A 21,169-nucleotide genomic window follows, 5' to 3' on the forward strand; every position below is an offset into this window, starting at 1 on the left:
GCCCCAGTGTCCAGCCCAGGACGTCCTGCGGGGAGCAGGGAGGGCGGGTGGGGGGTGGCAGGAGAAGACGGAAAAGAGGCTGAGGGCACCCCGCCCCCACTCCCAGAACACAGGCACCCATTGAGAGGCGGCTCAGAGCCGCTTTGTCCCCACGGGCCTGGGCTCTGCCAGCTGCACTGGCTCCCCGAGATGGCCCTTCCCCCTCTGAGTGGACAGCGCTGGCATGCACCAGCCTGTGGCCTCATCAGTCGGGATGATAGGCTGCCGCCTGGAGCCCATCCAGCTAGACACTCTTCAAAAACCCCTTTTTCACAAAGCAGTCCTGCAGAATACTGCATTGGCTAGGGGAGCATAGGGAGGGCAAGAGTTAATTACAGTGGAGACCGTGTTTTTTTGGGGGGGGAGCCAATTAATCCCCCTACAAATTTATACTGTCAGTGACTGTGCCCCCTGCTACCTGGGCTACCTTGACCAGGAACTGCCTATCACTCCAGGGACCAAATCAAAAGCCTGCCTCAAGCTGTGGCTGTGGTGCGGTCCTTTACAAAGCACGTTGACATGTACCTCATTGGAGGGTCTCCACAACTCCGGGAGCTCAGAAGTTGACAGGTGTTCTCATCAATCCTATTATACAGATGGACAAACTAGGACTCAAGGGAGTTGTAGGACTTGCCAGAGATAATACAGCCCGTAAATGGCAGAGGCAACAATAACAGGGCCCAAGTCTTCTAAATCCAGGTGGATTCCCCCTCCCCAACAGCAGAGGGCGTGGACAGTGAGTCTCTCTGGTGTTCGGAGGTGAGGGCACCAGGGCAGGGCAGGGAAGGTCCAGTAGAATCTAAGTAAGTCAGGGAAGGGCAGCCAGAAGAGGAGCTGCCCTGTCTTGGGCCCCTGTGGTTGCTAGCACTCCCAACCTGAGAGCTGGGGTAAGGAAAGCATTAGTTCCTGCCCCAGGAAGTTGCTGGTAGTCTGATGGGGGGCAAGTGATTATATGTCCCCGTGCAGGCCCCAGTCACAAACACAGCAGCAGAGGGATGAAGAGAAATGTCTCACACTTCCCCACCCCCTGGACAGTGTGCCCTTTGCCATCCCTGTCTTCTTTCCTAGTGCCCAAGCTCCATGAGTGCGGGACCATGTGGTCATTGTATTCACTGCTGTCACCCAGCCGTTGCCGTAGGTAATTCTTGTAGGTTGAATGACGTTCAGAGGGAGGGTTGTCTCTCTTCCTGTCCAAGGCTGTTCCTCCCACGTGTACTCTAGACCTCATCTGATCTCTCCGCATTATCTCTTCTCTTCAGTGTCCTTAGTTTATCCTTTCTTATCAGCTTCTTTCCCCAGAGCAAAACCGAAATCTCAAGTCTCTCCTGGTAAAACAAAACAAAACAAAACAAGAACAAACAAAGCCAAGCCACATGCTTCCTGAAATTCATCCTTTTCTAGCTACTTTCCTGCTTTTCTCCTTTTTTCGTTTCTTCTCCAACTGGTCCTCCTCAAATCTTGCCCTTGTTGAGGTTTCCAGCTGACCACGACACCGAGTTCTCCCACCATCAGTGATTTTCTAACTGTAAAATTCTAGGGAAACTCTTCAGTCCACAGGATAGGAGTGTTGAGACTGGGACAGAGGGTGGGGAAGGGCTGGGGGCGGGCCAGGGGGGAGAACTGGCAGGATTGGGAGAGCCTGGAGATGGAGGGCTGAGGCTAGCTCTGTCACAATAATGGACCTGAGTCCTGATAGAGGCCATGGAACTGGGCAGGAGTGGGAAGAGGCTGGGTGGGAGCAATGGGGAGGGACTGGGGCACCCGAGAAGGGGTTTGTCCAAATCTTTAGGCCTGAAGGGGCTTCACTGTACCTCGTTCGCTCAGGGCACACAGGAGCCTCTTCCCCTTACCAAGCCTGTCTCCCGGGCCCCAGTGAGGGGCAGAGGCACTTTCCTGGAAAAGGAGAGGCAGACAGTAATTAATCTGTGATCAGATGAGACAAAATATGAACTTTGCCAGTAGCAGGCTCTCCCCAGGGGGGCCTGGAATAGGATAATAGTAATGCTAGCAGCTAACACTGCATATGAATTTGTCCCATCGTACAGGGGTTGGAAGCGAATTTTCCCGGCTTACCCAGCTGGGATTTGGAGGTGGGCTTCTGTGACTTCTAAGTCCAGGCCCTTGCAGTCCACGGCCTGCCTCTCCTGTAACATGTCTAAAATGTTCCACGCTATGCTTGGCATACAGAACGCATACTTGGGGAAACTTTGATACCCAGCCCTTATCCCCAGCAGAAGTCTATGTGGGAAGATAGCGGGATATTTAGGGTGGGGAAGGGCAGTGGAAGCCGGGCAGAGAGGAGGGGCTAGGACCAAGCCTGTGACCCAGTTTGGGCTTTGCCTGGGGCTATGGTACCCGAGTGAGCGAGCTGCTGAGTCATCTCACTGCTGGGCTGAATGACCAGCCCAGGGCTCCTCCCCGCCCCCTTCCTGCTCCTCTTCAAATCAGAGCTGACTGAGTAGGCCTGGGCTCTTCCAGGGCCTTCCTCCCTTCCCAGGACCAGGGCCCTGGAGCCTCCATTCCAGAGGCTCCTGCCCCACCCAGCTGTCTGGCTCAGGGGGATTCTGGGCCATTGTGAGATAAGGGGAGCTCCATTCCTCTCCCCTACTTGCCTCCAGGTTAGTCCCATGCTTTCTCCAGTCCTCCTCCTCCCAGCTGTCCTCTGGCACAGTCACCTCCTGCAGATAGATAATTACTCATTCCTTTCTTCCCAAGGGCCCTGAGACCTTTCCTCATTGATTTAATCTCATTACACCCACTCCAGGGTGTCAAAGACACACTGATTCTTCCTTGCAACCCAGGGCTGGGGAGAGCAAGCCCCAGGAGAGCCCCAGAAACTTGGCCAAGCTCTCATGGCTTAGCTGGGGGCTGAAGGAACCAGATCTCCTGGCTCCCACTGTCCCCAAGTAAACAAACATCTCTCTTGCAACATAAGGTCTTCCCTGGTGTCTAGCTTTATTCTTTCTCAGTGCAAATGAAAGACTATGACTCTCGAGTTTGTCCTCTTGATGGGAGGGGTCTGGAGGTGGGTGAAGGACAGTGGGGATCAGCCTCACCGTGGGCCCAGCTACTGGTAGGAAGGAGCACTCTTCTAGCAATGCCTTTGCAGGATTACCTGCCCCAGAATGCCAGGCTGCTTCTTCTTTGCAGAGGCCCAGGGCAGCCTGGGCAGAACTTGCACAGCCTGGGCCTCAGGAAAGGAGGGGTTAGCTGGGCTGGTTTGGGTGGCATCTGGGATCAGCCTGCCCTGGGGGGGCTGTGGGAGCAGTGCCAGTCACAGGCAGCCAGTGCTCGCCTCAGGAGCCCAGCCCAACTAGTGGGGCAGACGGGGAGGGCCAGGTTATCTTTAAATGGCACCTTACTCAGACTGCACCTCTGCCAGCTGGGTAGGGTGGGGGCAGACAAATGTTATTTTGGGATCTGAGAGTAAGGAAGGAAGACGGTTCTGTTTACAGCTCTCTCGTTTATCCCCACTCCCTCTCTGAAGGGTTTGGGGACATGGGCCTCAGCCAGTCCTTTCCACCCTGGGTCCTGTTTTCAGCCCAGCCCTGTTATTCAGGGGCACAGAGGGGGAACTGTTGGACTGACAGAGACACAGGGCCTTTGCTGTGTGACAGGCTCTACAAGAACAAGTTTGGGTAGTGAGAGGTGCTTTGGGCTTGGAATTAGACTAATGGCGCCATTACTGCCAACTATAAGGCAGCACTCCACAGGGCTTAGTATTATGTTGACTTTAATCCTCAAAATGAGTCCCTGATGCAGATACTAATATTACACCTGTTCTGTGAATGAGGAAATGGACGTACAGATAATTTAAGTAGCTTGCCCAAAGTCATCCAGCTGCTAGATGGCAGAGCCAGGATTCGAACCCAAGCAGTCTGGCTCCGGAATTCATGCTCTGAACCCCTAACCAGAGCATGAGTCCCGCCCTGTCTCTTACTGGCTCTGCAGACTTGGAGAAGCCACCTAACCCCTCTGGGCTGGGCTTCCTCTTTGTAATGGACTCTAGTTCAGCCAAACCCACTAGAATCCTCAAGTCAGCTGGCAGAGGCCCTCTGGCCCATTCTCTCTCCCTGTTCAATGGAAAAAGAATTTACTCAGGGTCACATAACAGGTCACAAGCAGAGCTCCAACCCTCTTGCCTCTACATATATTTCTGTGCTCTTGCTAGCAAAGCTCCGTGAGTCAGGGATGAGGCAAGGGAGCCAAGCCAGTGAGGGATAGGAGATCAGGTGTGGATCTGCAATCACAAAACCAGGTGTAAAAGAAATGCCACATTGCTTTTCTTTCCATCCAGTTAGATCAGACCAAGTTTCTACCCTGCCGGGTGGTGGGGAATAATCTGTCCCCCTTCTGGGATCACGAAAAGGTCCTGGGATCTCACACAATGCAAAGTACTGAGGGTGGGCCCTGCAGGCCTCGTCCTCTGCCATCCAGGGGCTGGCAAGTACAGCAGTCCTGGCCTGGGTGCCACAGGCACAGACACCGTTCTCCAGAGCCCGGCACCCAGCAGCCTGCCTCCCCAGGGACTCCGTGCAGTCCCTTCCTTAGAAGTCCTCCCATCCAGGATCCGGGCAGGGTCCCCGCCATTCAGGCCCCATGGACTTCTGCTCCTTCTTGTCTTCTGGGACCCCCTCCCCTTCTTCCTCTGTGACCCTGAGCCTTGTCCTCAGTGCACTCAAGCTTTTACAGAGGCTTCAGAAGCATGCTCTGCTTTCTACCCTGCAAAAGCAACTAAGGCAAGGAAACGCAAAGAATTTGGCTATGTTCTTGGACTAAGTAGAGGGGAAAAAACCTAGGGGAAGCAAGCCAATACATCGGTAACTTATAATATCATGCAGATCCTCACAGAAAGACTGCTTAGCAGGTGGAAGGCAGGAGCTGTAGCCACCACCTGTTTCTATCCTGTTCCCAGGCAGGATGGCAGTTCTGCAGTTCTTCCTCACAGAGCTGGCCTCCTGAAGGCTCCCTGAGACCCTAATTTAGCAGCAGCATCTGTGAAACCGAACTGAATCATTCTAATCCAGTGAGTCAGGGAGACGGAGCCAAACATAGCTCCCAGCTACTGGAGGGCGGGGGAGACACAGAGAGAAGCACTCTCTCCCATTTGAAGTGCTTCAATGAAGTCATCTTTAATTCTAACTACAACTCTGAGGTAGGTATTAGTTCTCCATTTTACAAATATGGAAACCAAGGATCAGAAAGGATGTCACTTACCGCAGCTTCCTCCTCACCTTCCGGCTATGCAGTCACGCCAAGTTGGAGCAACTCGAGACTTGAAGGGACTTCCTAGGCCTTCCAGTCAGGGCAGCGTTTCCTCCTTTTCTCTTCCTGCAGCACACCTGCCGTAAAGTCATGTGTACCATACAGGTCTAAAAGACCGGTGTAATTCACAATTTTAGGAAAACAACAGTAATGCCACTCATTTCTCACGTACTCAAACAAAACACAACAAAACAAACCCCAAAACAAAACAAAAAAAGAATGTGAGGGTCCTTGTTAGATAGCTGTTGAACCTGTACCAATCCAGCAGAGAAAGATAAATAATTCACAAATGGTAGAATTTTATTAACAATCATTTCAGGCTGCTTTGTTACCCAAATCCTGCCCATCAGCTGTCACTTTCGGAAGACCTTTCTCCACCTGCCATCAGGGCCCACGGACTCTCCTTTTTCAGCCTTTCACTGTCTGGCCTCTTCCCCTCCATCTCCTCCTGTTACTCGGGTCTCTCACTTGCACTCCTGCCCCCAATCTCCCCTCCTAGTCATGCTTGGACAGACATCAGAATGCTTTCCAAAATGCAAACCTGATCATGCCACATCTCTGCCTAAAATTCATGAGTGCACCCATTCCCGGAAGAGGGCAAGGCCTACAGGATCCCTCCCCTTCTGGCTCCCACTTGTCCCCCAGCTGATTTCTGGCCAAGAGCCCTGTGAACCATAAATTCTAGTACTTTTTAACCCGTGTATAAGCTGAAAATGCAATCATATTCCGGGATGGTCTTTTCTTAAAGATTATTTTCTCTGGAGTGTCCTACCCCACCCTTGTCTGCCTGACAAATGCACAGAGGCAACAGAAAACTGGCAAAAAGTATAAAACCTACTTGGATCCGAATCACACACTTTGCTATGTGACTTTTGGCAGGTAACATTTAATAACTCTATGCTTCGGTTTCATCAGTCTGTGGATGGGGTAAACAAAAGTATGCACTTTGTAGTTATTAGATGGTCTACACAAGATCCAAGTAACACTTTGGAACAGTCATTGGCATTTAGTGCTTCTGAAACCTTAGCAGTTGTTAGCCACCTTGCGAGTGCGCAGTTTAAGGGTCCCCTTCTCCATGCAACCCTGCCTGACTTCTCCCAGTTACCATTAACCATTCTTCTTTTGGGTAGTGGGAATTGACCCCAGTACTTCTCTCATAGTACTACCCACATCTGTTGCATTATTTCTGACCCCCTACTGGACTAGCTTCTTGAAGGAAGGGGCCAAGCCTCTCCAGCATCTAGCACTGGCCTTGCATGGAAAAAAAGTTTAGTATTTGCTGAACAGAATAAACACATAGTGGCCAGAAATTGGCTTTGAGTTTATCATCCACTTATTGGCCGTAGGTCTGCCTGGCTGGGGTGAGAAGTATAGAATGTCTTTCACTGGACAATCCTTTCGGTTTCCAAAGCAGTGTCCTGTTTTCCCTGAGTCTTCTCGGCTCCTTCAAGCTTCTTCCCCCTGACACAGCTTGGGGCCTCCAGTTCTTGGTTTTCCTCTTGCAGATGGGCTCACCGTCTGTCAGGGAGCCTCCTGTTTGAGCACCATAATGGAACAGAGCACTCTAGGATTGCTGACAGACACAGAGGACCGAAATGATCTTACACAATCTGTGCCTACTACCCCAGCCAGGACTACACTGGAGTTTAGTGAGGACACGTTAACAGTTCCTGACATCATAAACACTTATTACTGGCACAAAGAATTGTTAACAAGAGCACAGTGCTCTGTAATCCTTAACTCTCTTCATACTCATCCATCTGAATTTTGAAAACAACCTTACCTTTAAATTCTGCCTATTTTTAAAGCTTATAGAGATAGTTGTTTGAATCCTAAATTGTCATCCTTCCCAGGAGTTCCTGTTATCTAAAAATCTGATCGGCTGATCAGCAGGGGAGCCTGGGTGGCTCAGTAGGTTAAGCATCTGACTCTTGATTTCTGCTCAGGTCATGATCCCAAGGTTGAGAGATGAAGCCCCACGGAACCTGCTAGGGATTTTCTCTCTCCCTCTAACCCCTCCCCCCATCTAAAAAAAAAATCTGATCAGCAACTCTATCTAGTACTGTTCCTTTTGTAAATGGCCTCAAATCCTCTTTTGGAATGGGTAAAACATTAAAAAAAACCCTCATCTGTCATTAATATCAAAGGAGGGGCCAAGGACAGAGCCCTGGGGCACAGCATAAACCATTCCACAATAAGCCAGTTTGTAGTCTGAGAGTTGGTGGCCAGTAACCAACTTCTCCATTTCCCTAATGCTTTGATTTTACCGCGTCCAGATTTTATCTGTTAACAAAATCAGACTACGAGTCTAGTTGGGCATCACTTGCTCTGAATTCATAATGAACATCTATTAAACTCCAGTGATTACAACATTCTTATTTATCACCTCAAGTCATCTGTCTGTAGTCCCTGATCAGTGTCACACATCTGGCAGGATAGTCCCTGATCAATGTCACAGATTGGGCAGGGACTTATCATAACCAGCTTCCTTCTGTTCTTGGACTTCCACCTCCTCCATCTTCTGGTTGTTTCTTCCGTTTTCCCTTCAGTTCTTTCCACTAAGAGCTCAACACACTGCTGGCAAAGCCCTTGGTGTCCTAGCTGTTACTCACCAGGCTCGGGAAACCTGAAGTATTTTAGAACAGCCCAGCGCTCTCTCATTCCCTTGTTTATCTTATCTTGAACTTCAACTCCTTCCAACCAGTTAGCCCTGATCTTTTAGACCCAAGGTAAGTTCTTTGGCCAAAAGACCAGGAGACAAAATAGGAGCTAGAGTTCAACTTTCTGTCAATACTACTGGACTCAAGCAGATCTTTTTTCTCCCTGCTGACGGTGGATATAGTCTCTGAACTCTTCCTCATCGATAGAATGGGAATATTACTGTGTACCTGCTGTAAAGGTTAAATGGGATGATATGAAAATGCTGTGGGAGGAAAGGAAGTGCCTGCACACAAAGGGGTCCAAGACCCTCTGCTCTCATCCACAACAGTATGTCTGTTGGGCAGGGGTGGCCCCCTGGATGATACGAAGACCTTTTCCTTCAGGACTTAAGTTTTCCAGTCCTCCCCAAAAATCAGCAAGAGAGTACCTTTGTCAAGAGATCATTTTTGGCACTAGATACAGACTCTTTTTTTTCTAATTAGCAGGCCCAGAAGGGGCCCATATCATTCTATGTGTGGGAGCCCCAAGCCTTCCCAAACTCAGCAATTCAATGCCAATGGCATGAGACCTTTCTTTTGTGCCACAATCAGGAGTTGATTTGGCCTTGTATAACCTTCAGCACTGAAACCAACTGGCACTGCCTTGAGATCAACTATGGAGTTTGTTTCTAAGGCTGACTGTGGTTTTCCTGAGCACCAATTGGCCAGACCTCCTATATTTCCCCAATATGAGCAACTCTCCCAACTCAAGGGGGAGAAACAGCAGGGGCAGTTACCAGTCTCAGAACCTGGCTGGCAGCGGACCATGCTGTGCACACGTCCTCAGGCTTTTCAAAGATAGTAACGTTAACAGACACTTTCCCCAGCTCAGATGTGAGAATTGTACACCAGGGACACCTAGTGGCGTGAAATCACTATTAGCTACAAAATCCTTAGGCTTCCGTAACAGTCCTGTACAGTAAATGCCCCACAAGTGGGGCCCTTTCCTCAAGAACAGAGACTTAAATTCACTTTATATTCTGTTTCTTGTCTGCAAGACCATCAACCTAAAGAAATCTTCTGTAGCTAATAAAACTGAGGCACCAGGTGTGGGCACTATCAAAAAAGGGAATGCTGGGCTTTGCCTTCCTCCCCTTGATTTATTATCCTCATTCACCCACAACAGACTGAAATTCCCAAATAAGGGACCACCCTTAAAAATACTTGGTTGGATGATACTAGTTCTCTAAGAATCATTTTGAGCTAGCTTAGCTAAAACACACTAGGGTGTCTACATGGCTCTGCCTAATCTTTTTCCCCTTATTTTTATTTTCCTTCTAAAAGGAACAGAAGGCAGATGTGCTGGTACACCTTATACCATGCGGACTAAATTCATTTGTAAAGATTACTTTACTCTCCTAGAAAAATACACATTGCAAATTTGAGGGCTACAACTTAACCACTTTAGAGGATTTCTGAGGGAGATGGGGTAACCTTTGAATATCAGACTGTGTGGTGACGTGTGGGAGAGGAATATTAAATATGGTTGGGTCAGGAGGACTTTTAAAAAAATGTTTTTCCTTTTTTTTTTCTTCTAAAAAAGGAAAACCAGCGTGCCATCTGTCTGGCTTATTTTGTGTGTGTGCATGTATACACAGGGATAGCTTAGGGGGAGGGGCTGTGTCATGCAATGAGGCAAAAACAAGATGACTTCCTTTAACAGGGGAGCCTTAGTGTTATAGGAGAGAGACAAGGAGAGGTCACTGGAGAGGGCTCAGAATGTAGCTCTCTCTCGTTCCTATGGAGAACCCAGAACATCTGTGGTGGAGGGCAGAAAGCAGAATCATCTCTCAAGGGTATTCCTATCTGAACACATCAGATGTCCTATGAAAGTAAACAGGTCTGTTTTAGAATATAAATGGTCATGACTTCCTGTGCTCCTGAGGTGGGGCAAAATAATCCATGAACACATAATCCTTCTGGGCAATATGTTTCTGGAGTGGCCAGCAGAGGACTCTAGGAACACAGGTGAGGGCACAGTTGGGGTGAAAAAGGTTCTAGAGATGGAGTCTCTTCAGGGAGTCTTTGAGAAATGTCCTTTGTTCCAGTATTCCTAAGTGATAGCACTGGTGAGCCTGGTCTGAATTGTCACTCTGCAAAGGCCAAGGGCCAAGAGTCAGGAGGCCACTCTAGGTTGAAAAGAAAGTACATCTTGAGGCCAGTTTAGGGCTGCAAAATGGTTTGTGGCTAGGCCAGGAGGAGCAGATGTGGAAAGTCTCCGTTTTTTAGATGCCAATGGTCTGCAGAACCCGCCTCTCGTTGTCATTAAGGTGGCCTGAGAACATTATGTAGCAGGGCTGCTGAGCGAACTGGCAGAGGAAGTCCGTGAGATATGCCTGGAGGGAAGAAAAAGAATGGCATTACTGAGGGTTCCCAGGCTCACCATCTGTAGCAGGGCAAGAACCCCAAGTGGTACAGGAAGCACTGGCTTTTAGACAAATGCCAACACCCTGAGCGGTGGCTTTCTATGTTCTTGGATCTAGTTCAGGTTCAACCCAGAGACTAAATTCCATAAGGAAACAAAATTTTCCCAACAGATCTCATATTCCACCCAAGGACCTTCATAAGATGGCCAGGTTGCAAGAAACTGGACTGCAGGTTTAACACTAAGGTGCAAAGGCCCAGACCACCCAGAGCCCTTGACTACTCAGCAAGACAGGAACTCTCTGCCCTGAAGCTCCCAGGATGAACTATGAATAGGTTTGAGGCCATATTCCTCTTTCCGTGGCTTGAGACACTGTCACTTGCAAGACATCTATTTTCTCTGGACATTCTCACCTGCAGATCAATCTGATAGAGAGGATCCTTTAGGGCATCAGGGTCATCTTCCTCATCATCCTCGTAGTAATCCTCCTCTGTTAGACACAGCCAACATAGAGAGGGGTCAGGGCAGAGGCTCCTGCTTGTGCCCCAAGCAGGGAGGCATTACCACACGGCTGGGGTAGAAGGGCTAAAAAAGCCCAACGAATGTTCCTTGTGGGCCCATCCCTCCCCTTTCTTTGGCACCCCATTCTTGGTACCTGTGCACAGAAAAGGTATTTAGCAAGGCTGTCCTCTTCTCAAACGGCTTACCATATTTACTTGTAGCGAGAATGTCAGATAAGAGTTGGCCAGCTAAACCATCCTCTTCCTCTTCTTCATCCTCTTCCTGGTCCTCCCACATATCATTGGAGTCATCTACTTGGAGATGAAAAGCAGCTGGAGCATGCTCACACATTCCCTTCCCAAATGCAAACAGGCCAGAACAGAAGGGTCCCAAGGGTTTCTGCAATGTGGCCTGTGGCCAAGCCCTCCCAAAATGTTTAAATGGAAGAACCGAGGGTGTTCTGGTGGATAGATAAAAGGCTGAAATCCCAGAGAAAAACCAAACAGAAAGGTTGCCTCCCAGCTGCCTCCTACCCCAGCCTCTGAAGAGATTTCACAAGGTAGACCAGAAGAGCAGCTCTTAACATGTGTAGCAACGCTAGCCACATGACAGGCATGCAATAAACATTAAAAAACCCCCAGTGATTCAATAACCCAAACTGGTAAATTTGAACATTTGTAACTTGATCTGTCAGGCTAAAAGTCTGCTGGGAGTAAGAGCCTCGTGCACCTTGACCCCACTCTGCAGGAGTGGCCTGGCGTGCGGCGTTGGCCTCCATGACGTTGGAGAGCTCATTGATGATGAGCTTCAGGATCTTGACCAGCAAAGGAATGTTTGTCCAGCGCTCAGGGTCTGGAAAGGAAAGGAAAGGCTTCTAGGCAGACTGTCAGTGGGCTCACTTCTGGCAGTGCTCACCAGACACAGTTCACCATCCCTTAAGCTTTCCACCATCCCAGACCATATCCACTTGCCACAGAACGATTGAAAGTTTAATAACTTCATTCTGCTTGGTGTTCTAAGAGTTCAGAAGTTAGGACAGATAAGAGAGTTCAGGAATTAGAGATAGGTTTTTGCTGGTAATAAAGCTTGGACACCAAGTAACTGAATAGAGTGCAATACTCCAGTCCCCATGACTTGCAGTTTGAGAAACAGCATAGGTGATTATAAACCTACAGCTGAAGAGGGCAGCTTTGTACTCGCTGCCTACAAATCACTGAAATCACAGGCCAAAAGCAATCTGATAACAAAGACATGCTGATATGGGTATCAGAGCCCCCGAATGAAGCTGGAAGTTGGGGTCCCTGAGATTGTTTTTGCCAATTTTCAGCAACAAGAAGGAACCATATGCTCTGATCCTTTGTTTACCTATAGCTTTCTGATTCTTTTTATCAAAAACATCACTAACAATTATATTTTAAAAATCTAGATCACAGTACACCCCTGCCTTGCACCCCACTTAGCCCCTAGGGAGGAGACTGGAGGGGCAGCAGCATCACCCACTTTTGGCTGACTTAGAGCGGGTGCGGATGCCCTCATCCATGCTGTAGATCTCCTCTCCCTTCACGCGGATATCCTGTAGCCGTTTGTCATCTGCATTGATGCCATGCTGGAGCAGTTTACACAGTGCCACAGAGCTAGCAAGGAAGAGCCAAAAAGGGTCAATCAGCAACCCATCTAGAGTTCACTCCAAGGAGATAAGCAATTATGTCCTAAGACTCTTCTCTTGGTTGGTGAAAATTCTGTTCACAACTAATTAGGAGAGATAAGAGAACCTAGCTGAAAATGGGATTTAGTGTTCATGAGGATGGGCTAATGAGAACTTTTGAACTTCTTGAACAAAGCTAGGGTGGGCAAGGATCACAATGGCTGGCCACACGGGAAGGTGCAACAGGGTGATGAGAACCAGTGGGAGGCAAGTCTAGGACAGGAAGTTAGCAAAGCCAGGGTTAGAAGGCTTGGGTTTATAAAGGAGAATAAGCCACTAGCAGTACTTGGCTGGGTGAAGTCTGTGGCAGAGGAGGATCTCTAGCCAGCAGAGAGGGAAAAAAAACATGGTGTACTTGTGTCGACTGTGTTTTGGAAATTTCAAGATGGCAGCTATTCAAAGACACCGATTAACAATAAAGAAATAGAGGGAAAAGGGAATACAAGGGGCAGTCTGACATGTTGAACAAAAATCAATGAAGCAAGTCAGGGAAAGAAGAAATGCAAGGAGAGGGCAGAATGCCCACAGAAGAAAGATGGGCTCTACCTGACTTTGCCCTCATATTGTCCATAGAACAGATGCTGTCGGCTTGTCCACTCAGCCATTACAAACTCCAGGGCAGGTTTGCCAGTAGGTCCCGGGAGGCTGCACAGGAACTCCAAGAGGGGTTCCAGCTGAGTGTGCACCAGATGAGCGAACACCATGATCAGAGACTAGGAGGTAACAAGAAGGACATCTACTTCAGGGAAACCAATTTCAGAGACTTGGAGATGAGAGGGAATGGGGCTGGCCAGTCAAGAAATAGAGAACATGGAGATTTCCTTGTCAATATTTCTTGGGCCAGAATAGACAGATTTAACTTAACTGTTCTGCAAGGACAGTAAGACAAAGTAAAATACCTCAGGACCTGTATATTGATTTCCATCTCTACCACATGGAGGTTGGGAAAGCCCTGCTCCCCACTGTCCTCTCACCTGCATGACACTGAGCGTTTCTGCCTGCTGCATCTTACTGAGGATGGCACGAAGAATCTGGTCCAGGTTCTCCCCCAGCTCCCGCCCTGCCTTGGAGATGAGGGTGGAGACGAGGCGACCCACAAAGGCCGCAGTGAATTCGGAGGTACGGGGGTCCAGGAGCTGGCTCACCACTTGCATCACGTACCACAGCCCATTGTGGCCCTGCTCGTCGTGCCACTGGGCCACCTGCTCCAGCGTCACTGACACGTAGGCCCGCAAGCACTCTCCACCATTCTGGGGAGACAAAGGTGGCAAATGAGATTAGCAACGGGGGGACAGATGTCAGGAGGCCCTCAGTCTGTATGGGCAAATGTTTTTCTTAGAGGCCTATGCCTCATAAGAGTAATGAACCTACAGGGTTTGTGGTGGGCACATACTATTGGAGTCAGGAATTTACTGTTACAGATATAGCCATGCGCTATACAATCCTTGCTTTACCTAATCAGCTATCTCAAAAATGCGGATTTCCGATCACAAGAGATAATGGCCAAGTAAACTAAGTTTTAGCCATAAACATCTACTTCTAGTACTGGAAAAACATGTTTCAGATATAAGCAATGATTACAGACACTATAGGTCTTTATGGGAATAAAGACAAAGCTATATGAACCACTGTCTGCTTAGAGATTTCCAAAGGCCTATTACTTTGCTGACTTTATTAAGTCAGAAAAGACTTTCTTATAGCTTCAAGTCTATGTTTGTAATCTCATCCACAATAGCAATACCCAGATACAGATGGATAGGATGTCTGGCATCCTTACATAATCTTATATATGTAAGATTACAACATATCCCAAAGCAGAGAATGCTTGGCTTCTGCAGTCCAGACCGTTCCTGGGTCCCGTGGTTAAATATGGATTTGAGAGACCTGTATCTCAAAAGCATGAGACTGTGTCAGCTTTCTCAGGCTACTATACGCCCATGGCCGGGGGGGGCAGGGGGGGGCGGCGATCTTCCCTCTTCTAGTCCCCACAGCTCAGATACCTGCATGGTGGCATTGTCATCTGTGTGAAGGGTGCATTGTGCCACGGCTGGGAAAGCTTGGCAGATGAGTAGCTGGGAAAGGGGAGGCTTTGTATTCCGTACTACTGTGGTCAGGATATCAATGGCCGTCTGAAGGAGAGAAGAGGAAAACGAGAGAATCAGAACCACCCCTAGGGTGGGGGCCGGGGGTGCCCAACAACCAAGATCCTTATTGCATGGATACAACATAGCAACCCAAAGAAAGCTCATTAATTTTCATTAATGAAGTTTCTCAAGGAAAGGAATAATTCGATAGTAGACAGTGCTCTCAGCCTCCTCCTGATAGCTCACTGCTTGCTCAGGTATGGGGGCGGGCAGTTTACGGCGGTGGAGTGGACATTCTGGTTACATGGTCAGTGGCACTGTGTAATAACAGCACTCTGTTCAATTCAATGAGGGCAATTCGGGAACAACAAGAGCCATTTTCTTAAAGCCTCAAGAGTCACCCACTGTCCTGTGGGCACAGCAGCCCAGGAAAATCACCCTATGAATCTCTAATGCCACTGGTTTCCTGTCAGCTAGGTGCAATCTACAGGGGACATGTGCAGAGCGTGTGCACGCTCTTTTCCTTCTACCTCTGCCCGCACCGGTGCCCTGTAGCCACTTACCGCACACAGTCCTGCAGGGATCTTGTCTGCTGGGGCCTGCATTATGCTCACTAGAGTGGGAATCAGCCTCATCTGCATTGGGCCCTGACAGGCTTCAATCTGGGACAGCTCCTTGAAGATATCCTGGGCCAGCGAGGCGACGACAGGATCTGAAGTGGATAAGGCAACACAGAATCCCCCCCACCAATGGTCTGCATGTACTTCTGGCTTAATGACGCCTGCTGTTTGGCCTCACCTAAGTTAACAACTTCTGCTTTGCTTACACATCACATCCCTGGGACCTAGTGAGGCCGTATGAAGAACCTGAAACAGGAGATGCTAAATCTGCAAGAGCCAGAGTATGCATGGTTTCATTAAGTCAGAGACTGGCCAGTAATAGCTACTCCTAAAATGAAACTTGGCTCTTTTTCTGGGGCAAATCTTTAATGACTTTTATTCTTATGAAACCTGGATTATGAAACCAAACGCTTAAGGAAAAAAAAAAATCCCCACTGATACTTTGTTAAGAAGACCATGAAAGTTTCAAAGATTGCCACAACACTCATTGCCAGGTTCTCCCATGCTGAAGAGGAATCATATACATCTCCCAGGGGTTAGTCCTGATAGAAAAAAGAACTCCCAAAGCATTTCCAATGCAAAAGGCAAAACCCTCACAAGGCAGAGCCTTGTGAAGAAATGAAACTTCGGCTTGACCTACTTCACCTATTTAAGAAATATTTCTTCCTGTATCTAGCAGGAAAAAATAGAAAGTGTGCACTGTACTAAGATACATGTTAAAAGATCACTGCGGCATTGCTTCGGAAAAAAATTGCTAACAATCTAGACATGCACTAACAGAACAGGCAAATTACGATACAGCCATTTTATGGAGTTTTATGTGGTGGCTGAAGAGAATGAGAGATACCTAAGAGTGCAATGTGGAACCTCTTCAAGATACATTTTTTTTTTTTTTTTTTTGAAGATTTTATTTATTTTGTCAGAGAGAGAGAGCACAAGCAGGGGGAGCGAAAGGCAGAGGAAGAAGCAGACTCCAATGCAGGACTCGATCCCAGAACCCTGGGATCATGACCTGGGCTGAAGACAGATGCTTAACTGACTGAGCCACCCAGGTGTCCCTTCAGGACACACTTTAAGTGAAAAAGCAAATCAAATAAAATGTTTAGTATGATGTCATATTATATAACTCCTACCTCTACATATCCTGTATTTCAATATTGGCGCTCCCTCTATAAAAACAAATATCCTCAATATTTTCTCTGGTAACGAAGCATTACACAAATAAAGTATTGTTAATAATACATACTCACTGGGCGCCTGGGTGGCTCAGTTGGTTAAGCAACTGCCTTCAGCTCGGGTCATGATCCTGGAGTCCCAGGATCGAGTCCCACATCGGGCTCCCCACTGAGTGGGGAGTCTGCTTCTCCCTCTGACCCTCTCCCCTCTCATGCTCTCTCTCACTCTCTCTCTCTCAAATAAATAAATAAAATCTAAAAAAAAAAAAAATAATAATACATACTCACTAATGAAAAACTTAAAATGTAGGAAATATTCAAGGAAAGAAAACACCTGGAATTCCACCACCTAGAGAGACCTACCCTTAACATTTTGATGTATTTTCTTCCGGTATTTTTTTAATATACATATCTATAAATTAATTGTCTAAAACAAACCCCAAACTTGGGATTATATTCTATGCAGTTTGGAAAACCCTCTATTCTCTTCTTATAATGTGAGCACTTTCCCATGGCTTTAACTATTCAAGTTTGATTTTTAGAGGATGCATGGTATTCCACTTTATGGATATAATAAATGTAATTAATCTTTTTTATTACTTCTAAATTTTTGCTACTACAAAAGCCATGTGATGAACCCCACTGTTCGTAACCCTTCGCATGTGTCTTTCTTCAGTATCTTTCCACATTATAGCTGTAAGCCTCTTCTTTAAGATTTTGATGTAGTCGCTCAATTTCCTACTTGATTGTTAAAGTTCTGAATTGTACCTCTTGCCTGCTAACCCTTTACTCGTTGTCTTTTTCCCCAGTTCTGACTGCAGGTCCAAGTGACAGGAATAGCCACTCTACTTTTTGGTGTTCCTGCAGCTCCAGTATGGCTCTCCTCTTTGCTGAGTGAAAGCTATTCTTTGCTTCTGATGCTTAAGATCATCAGACGCAGGGAAAAGTTTCACCTAAATTCCCCAGCCATCACCTTCCCTTTGGTGTCCTTCATCCACACACAGTCCTGGTGCATACCGTTACTGTACTTCAGGAAAATGGCGATGGTGAAGGGGCAGATTTTGCTTTCCATGCTTGCTGTGAACTCTGGGTCTACTGTACAAACAATGCACAGGGTCTCCATCACCAGGTTGAGCACCTCTGAGCTGAACTGGGCTGCTAGGTGAATTAAGCCATCCAGGATACTGGGGAGGAAGGGCTGAAGCACGTGGGTACTCTCTGAGACTTTTAGTTGGTCACAATAACTAGAGAGAGAGAGAGAGAGAGAGAAGCAAGCATTACTCACAAGTGGATCTCTTAATTCCTGGTTCTTCTATTCACTATGACAGATTACAGCATTTATATGTGTAGCTTTATTTTTTTTTAAAGATTTTATTTATTTATTTTGACAGAGGGAGACAGCGAGAGGGAACACAAGCAGGGGAAGTGCGAGAGGGAGAAGCAGGCTTCCCGTGGAGCAGGGAGCCCAAGCCGAAGGCAGATGCTTAACGACTGAGCCACCCAGGCGCCCCCGTATGTGTAGCTTTATGAAGCTCCTTGTAGAGTTAGTTTTTACATCTTTCTGGGGCATATTTTGTAAACATCAGCACCACCACCTCTATGCTAATTTATTTCTGCTTTGGTTTTTTGCTATTTTAAACTTTCATCCCTCTCCCACTGTCATATCATTATATTCAAATTAAGATGTTAATTAAATGCTTTATAATTCCTCAGATTACTGCTTTAATCACATCCTTCAGATTTTTATATATTCCTGTTATTTTTCAAATAGTTACAGTGGTTTTATTTTTAAGACTTTTAAAATTTATTTATTTGAGAGAGAGAGAGTGGGGGGAGGAGCAGAGGGAGAGGGAGAAGCAGACTCCCGAGCACAGAGCCCAATGAGGGGCTTGATCCCATCACCCTGAGATCATGACCTGAGCCAAAATCAAGAGTCAGACGCCTTAAATAAATCTTAAAAAAACCCTAAACAAAACAAAAACAGGATCGTGGGGGAAGCTCTGAGTGGCTCAGTCGGTTGAGCATCTCTGACTCCTGGTTTCAGCTCAGGTAGTGATCTCACGGTCGTGAGATCGAGCCCTGCATCGGGCTCTGGGCTCAGAGCGGAGTATGCTTCGGATTCTCTATCCCTCTGCCCTTCCCACTCGTGCTCTCTCCAAAAAATAAATCCTAAAAAAAAAAAAAAAGTCAGGGGTGCCTGGGTGGCTCCGCGGGGAGCCTGCTTCTTCCTCTGCCTGTGCTCTCTCTCTCTGACAAATAAATCTTTAAAACAAAACAACAACAAAAAACAAAAACAAAAAACCCTGTAAATATTTGGGGGCACTTGGGTGGCTTAGTTCAGCATCTGATTCTTTTTTTTTTTTTTTTTTTTAAGATTTTATTTATTTATCTGACAGAGAGAGAGCACAAGCAGGCAGAGGGAAAGGGAGAAGCAGGTGCCCTACCAAGCAGAGAGCCTGCGTGGGGCTCCATCCCAGGACCCTGGGATCATGACCTGAGCAGAAGGCAGATGCTTAACTGACTGAGCCACCCAGGCATCCCAATATTTTTTTTTTTTAAGATTTTATTTATTTGACAGAGAGTGACACAGCGAGAGAGGGAACACAAACAGGAGGAGTGGGAGAGGGAGAAGCAGGCTTCCCACAGAGGAGCGAGTCTGATGTGGGGCTCGATCCCAGGACCCCGTGACCATGACCCGAGCCAAAGGCAGACGCCCAACGACTGAGCCACCCAGGCGCCCCCCCAACAGTTAGTTTTTTAACATCTTTTCTAACACAACTGTTATTTAGTAGGAGATTATTTACCTTTCATGTTATAAAAATTTTGTACTTTTTGGAGTATTTTGCATCCTAAAATGAGATCAATTTGTATAGACATTCTATGCCATAATAAATTTGTATAATATCTGTGTACAATAGAAAATTGTGTACTAAAATTCATATAATATTTGTAGGGTTTAAAGTTTTCTATACATAGTTTTAACTTATTCACCTCTTATTCAATCAATATTTACTGAGTGCTGCTTACCATGTCCAATGGAATATAATTATTAAAGACATACTGTTTAAGTCTTTACTTTCGTTTATCTTCAGAATGGCAATAAAAGTCAATAAAAACGCTGTTTCTCTATGTTAAAAGAACCTAGTACTTCTAGGCAGTTCCTTCTTTCTCACAGCTAAATATTATTCCATTGCATATGTATACCACATCTTTATCCCTTCATCTGCTGACACACACTTAGGCTGTTCCCATATGTTGGCTACTGTAAATAACAAGCAATGAACATGGCACTGCGATCTCTTCTAGATCCTGTTTTCATGTCCTTTGGATATTTACCCAAAACTGGGATTGTTAAATGAAATGGTAGTTCTATTTAAAATTTTTGAGGAAACTCCATACTGTTTTTCATATACTGCTTTACCAATCACAATAGACATTCCCACCACCAACAGTGTACAAGGGTTCCCTTTTCTCCACATCCTCATCAACACTTGTTATTTTGTTTTTTGGTTTTTTTTTTAAAGATTTTATTTATTTATTTGACAGAGGGAGACACAGTGAGAGAGGGAACACAAGCAGGGGGAGTGGGAGAGGGAGAGGCAGGCTTCCCGCCGAGCAGGGAGCCTGATGCGGGGCTCGATCCCAGGACCCTGGGATCATGACCCGAGCCGAAGGCAGACACTTAACGACTGAGCCACCCAGGCGCCCCTACACTTGTTATTTTGGATAACAAAATACACTGTTGTTTTGGATGACAGCCATTCTAACATGTGTGAGGTGTTATCTCATTGTGGTTTTGATCTGCATTTCCCTAATTAGAGATGTTGAGTACATTTTCATTTACCTGTTGGCCACTTATAGGTCTTCTTTGGAAAAGTGTATATTCAGTTTCTGTGCCATTTTTTAACTGGACTGTTTTATTTGCTATTGAGTTTATTTTTTTTAATCCTTGAGCATTTTTAAAAAATTTTTTTATTATGTTAATCTGCTATTGTTTTTTAAAATATATTTAGAATATTAATCTCCTATTAGATAATAATGATTTACAAACATTTTCTCCTATCTTGTAGGTTGCCTTTTCATTTTCTTGATGGCTTCCTTTGCTGTGCACAAGCTTTTTGGCTTGATGTAGTCCCACTTATTTATTTTTGCTTTTGTTGCCTTAGTTCTTGGTGTCAAACTCAAAAAACCACTGCCAAAACCAATACCAAGGATCTTAACTTCCATGTTTTCTTCTAGGAGTTTCATGGTTTTAGGTCGTGTTCAAATTTTTAATCCATTCTGAGTTGACTTTGGTGTATGGTATAAGATTAAGGTTCGGGGCGCCTGGGTGGCTCAGTCGTTAAGCGTCTGCCTTCGGCTCAGGTCATGATCCCAGGGTCCTGGGATCTAGCCCCACATCGGGCTCCCTGCTCTGCGGGGAGCCTGCTTCTCCCTCTCCCCCGCCCCCCCACTTGTGTTCCCTCTCTCGCTGGTCTCTGTCAAATAAATAAAAAAAATCTTTAAAAAAAAAAAAAAAAGATTAAGGTTCAGTTTCACTCTTTTGGATATGGCTGACCAGTTTTCCCAACACCATTCATTGAAGAGACCGTTCTTTCCCCATTGTATACTTCTGGCTCCTTTGTTGTACATTAACTGACCATATATGTGTGGGTTTATTCCCAGGCTCTACATCCTGTTCCACCGATCTATGTATCTGTTTTATGCCAATACCAT

General features: G+C 46.6%; 1 protein-coding gene across 1 annotated transcript in view; it reads right to left on the bottom strand.

Moving 5' to 3' along the window:
- Nucleotides 1-6,174: 6,174 nt before the first annotated feature.
- Nucleotides 6,175-21,169, bottom strand: part of IPO9 (importin 9) — a 56,804-nt gene continuing 41,809 nt past the window's right edge. Inside the window, exons 15-24 of the mRNA XM_032422502.1 lie at nt 17,471-17,697; nt 15,222-15,370; nt 14,575-14,703; nt 13,549-13,824; nt 13,121-13,287; nt 12,370-12,503; nt 11,599-11,721; nt 11,076-11,180; nt 10,782-10,858; nt 6,175-10,339 (exon numbers count right to left, since the gene is read on the bottom strand). Of these exons, the coding sequence (XP_032278393.1) occupies nt 10,229-10,339; nt 10,782-10,858; nt 11,076-11,180; nt 11,599-11,721; nt 12,370-12,503; nt 13,121-13,287; nt 13,549-13,824; nt 14,575-14,703; nt 15,222-15,370; nt 17,471-17,697 (1,498 nt within the window). The 3' untranslated portion in view covers nt 6,175-10,228. The remainder of the gene's footprint in view (nt 10,340-10,781; nt 10,859-11,075; nt 11,181-11,598; nt 11,722-12,369; nt 12,504-13,120; nt 13,288-13,548; nt 13,825-14,574; nt 14,704-15,221; nt 15,371-17,470; nt 17,698-21,169) is intronic.

The sequence above is a fragment of the Phoca vitulina genome, unplaced genomic scaffold (assembly GCF_004348235.1).
Source record: "Phoca vitulina isolate PV1807 unplaced genomic scaffold, GSC_HSeal_1.0 scaffold26, whole genome shotgun sequence".
NCBI classification, from domain to species: Eukaryota; Metazoa; Chordata; class Mammalia; order Carnivora; family Phocidae; genus Phoca; species Phoca vitulina.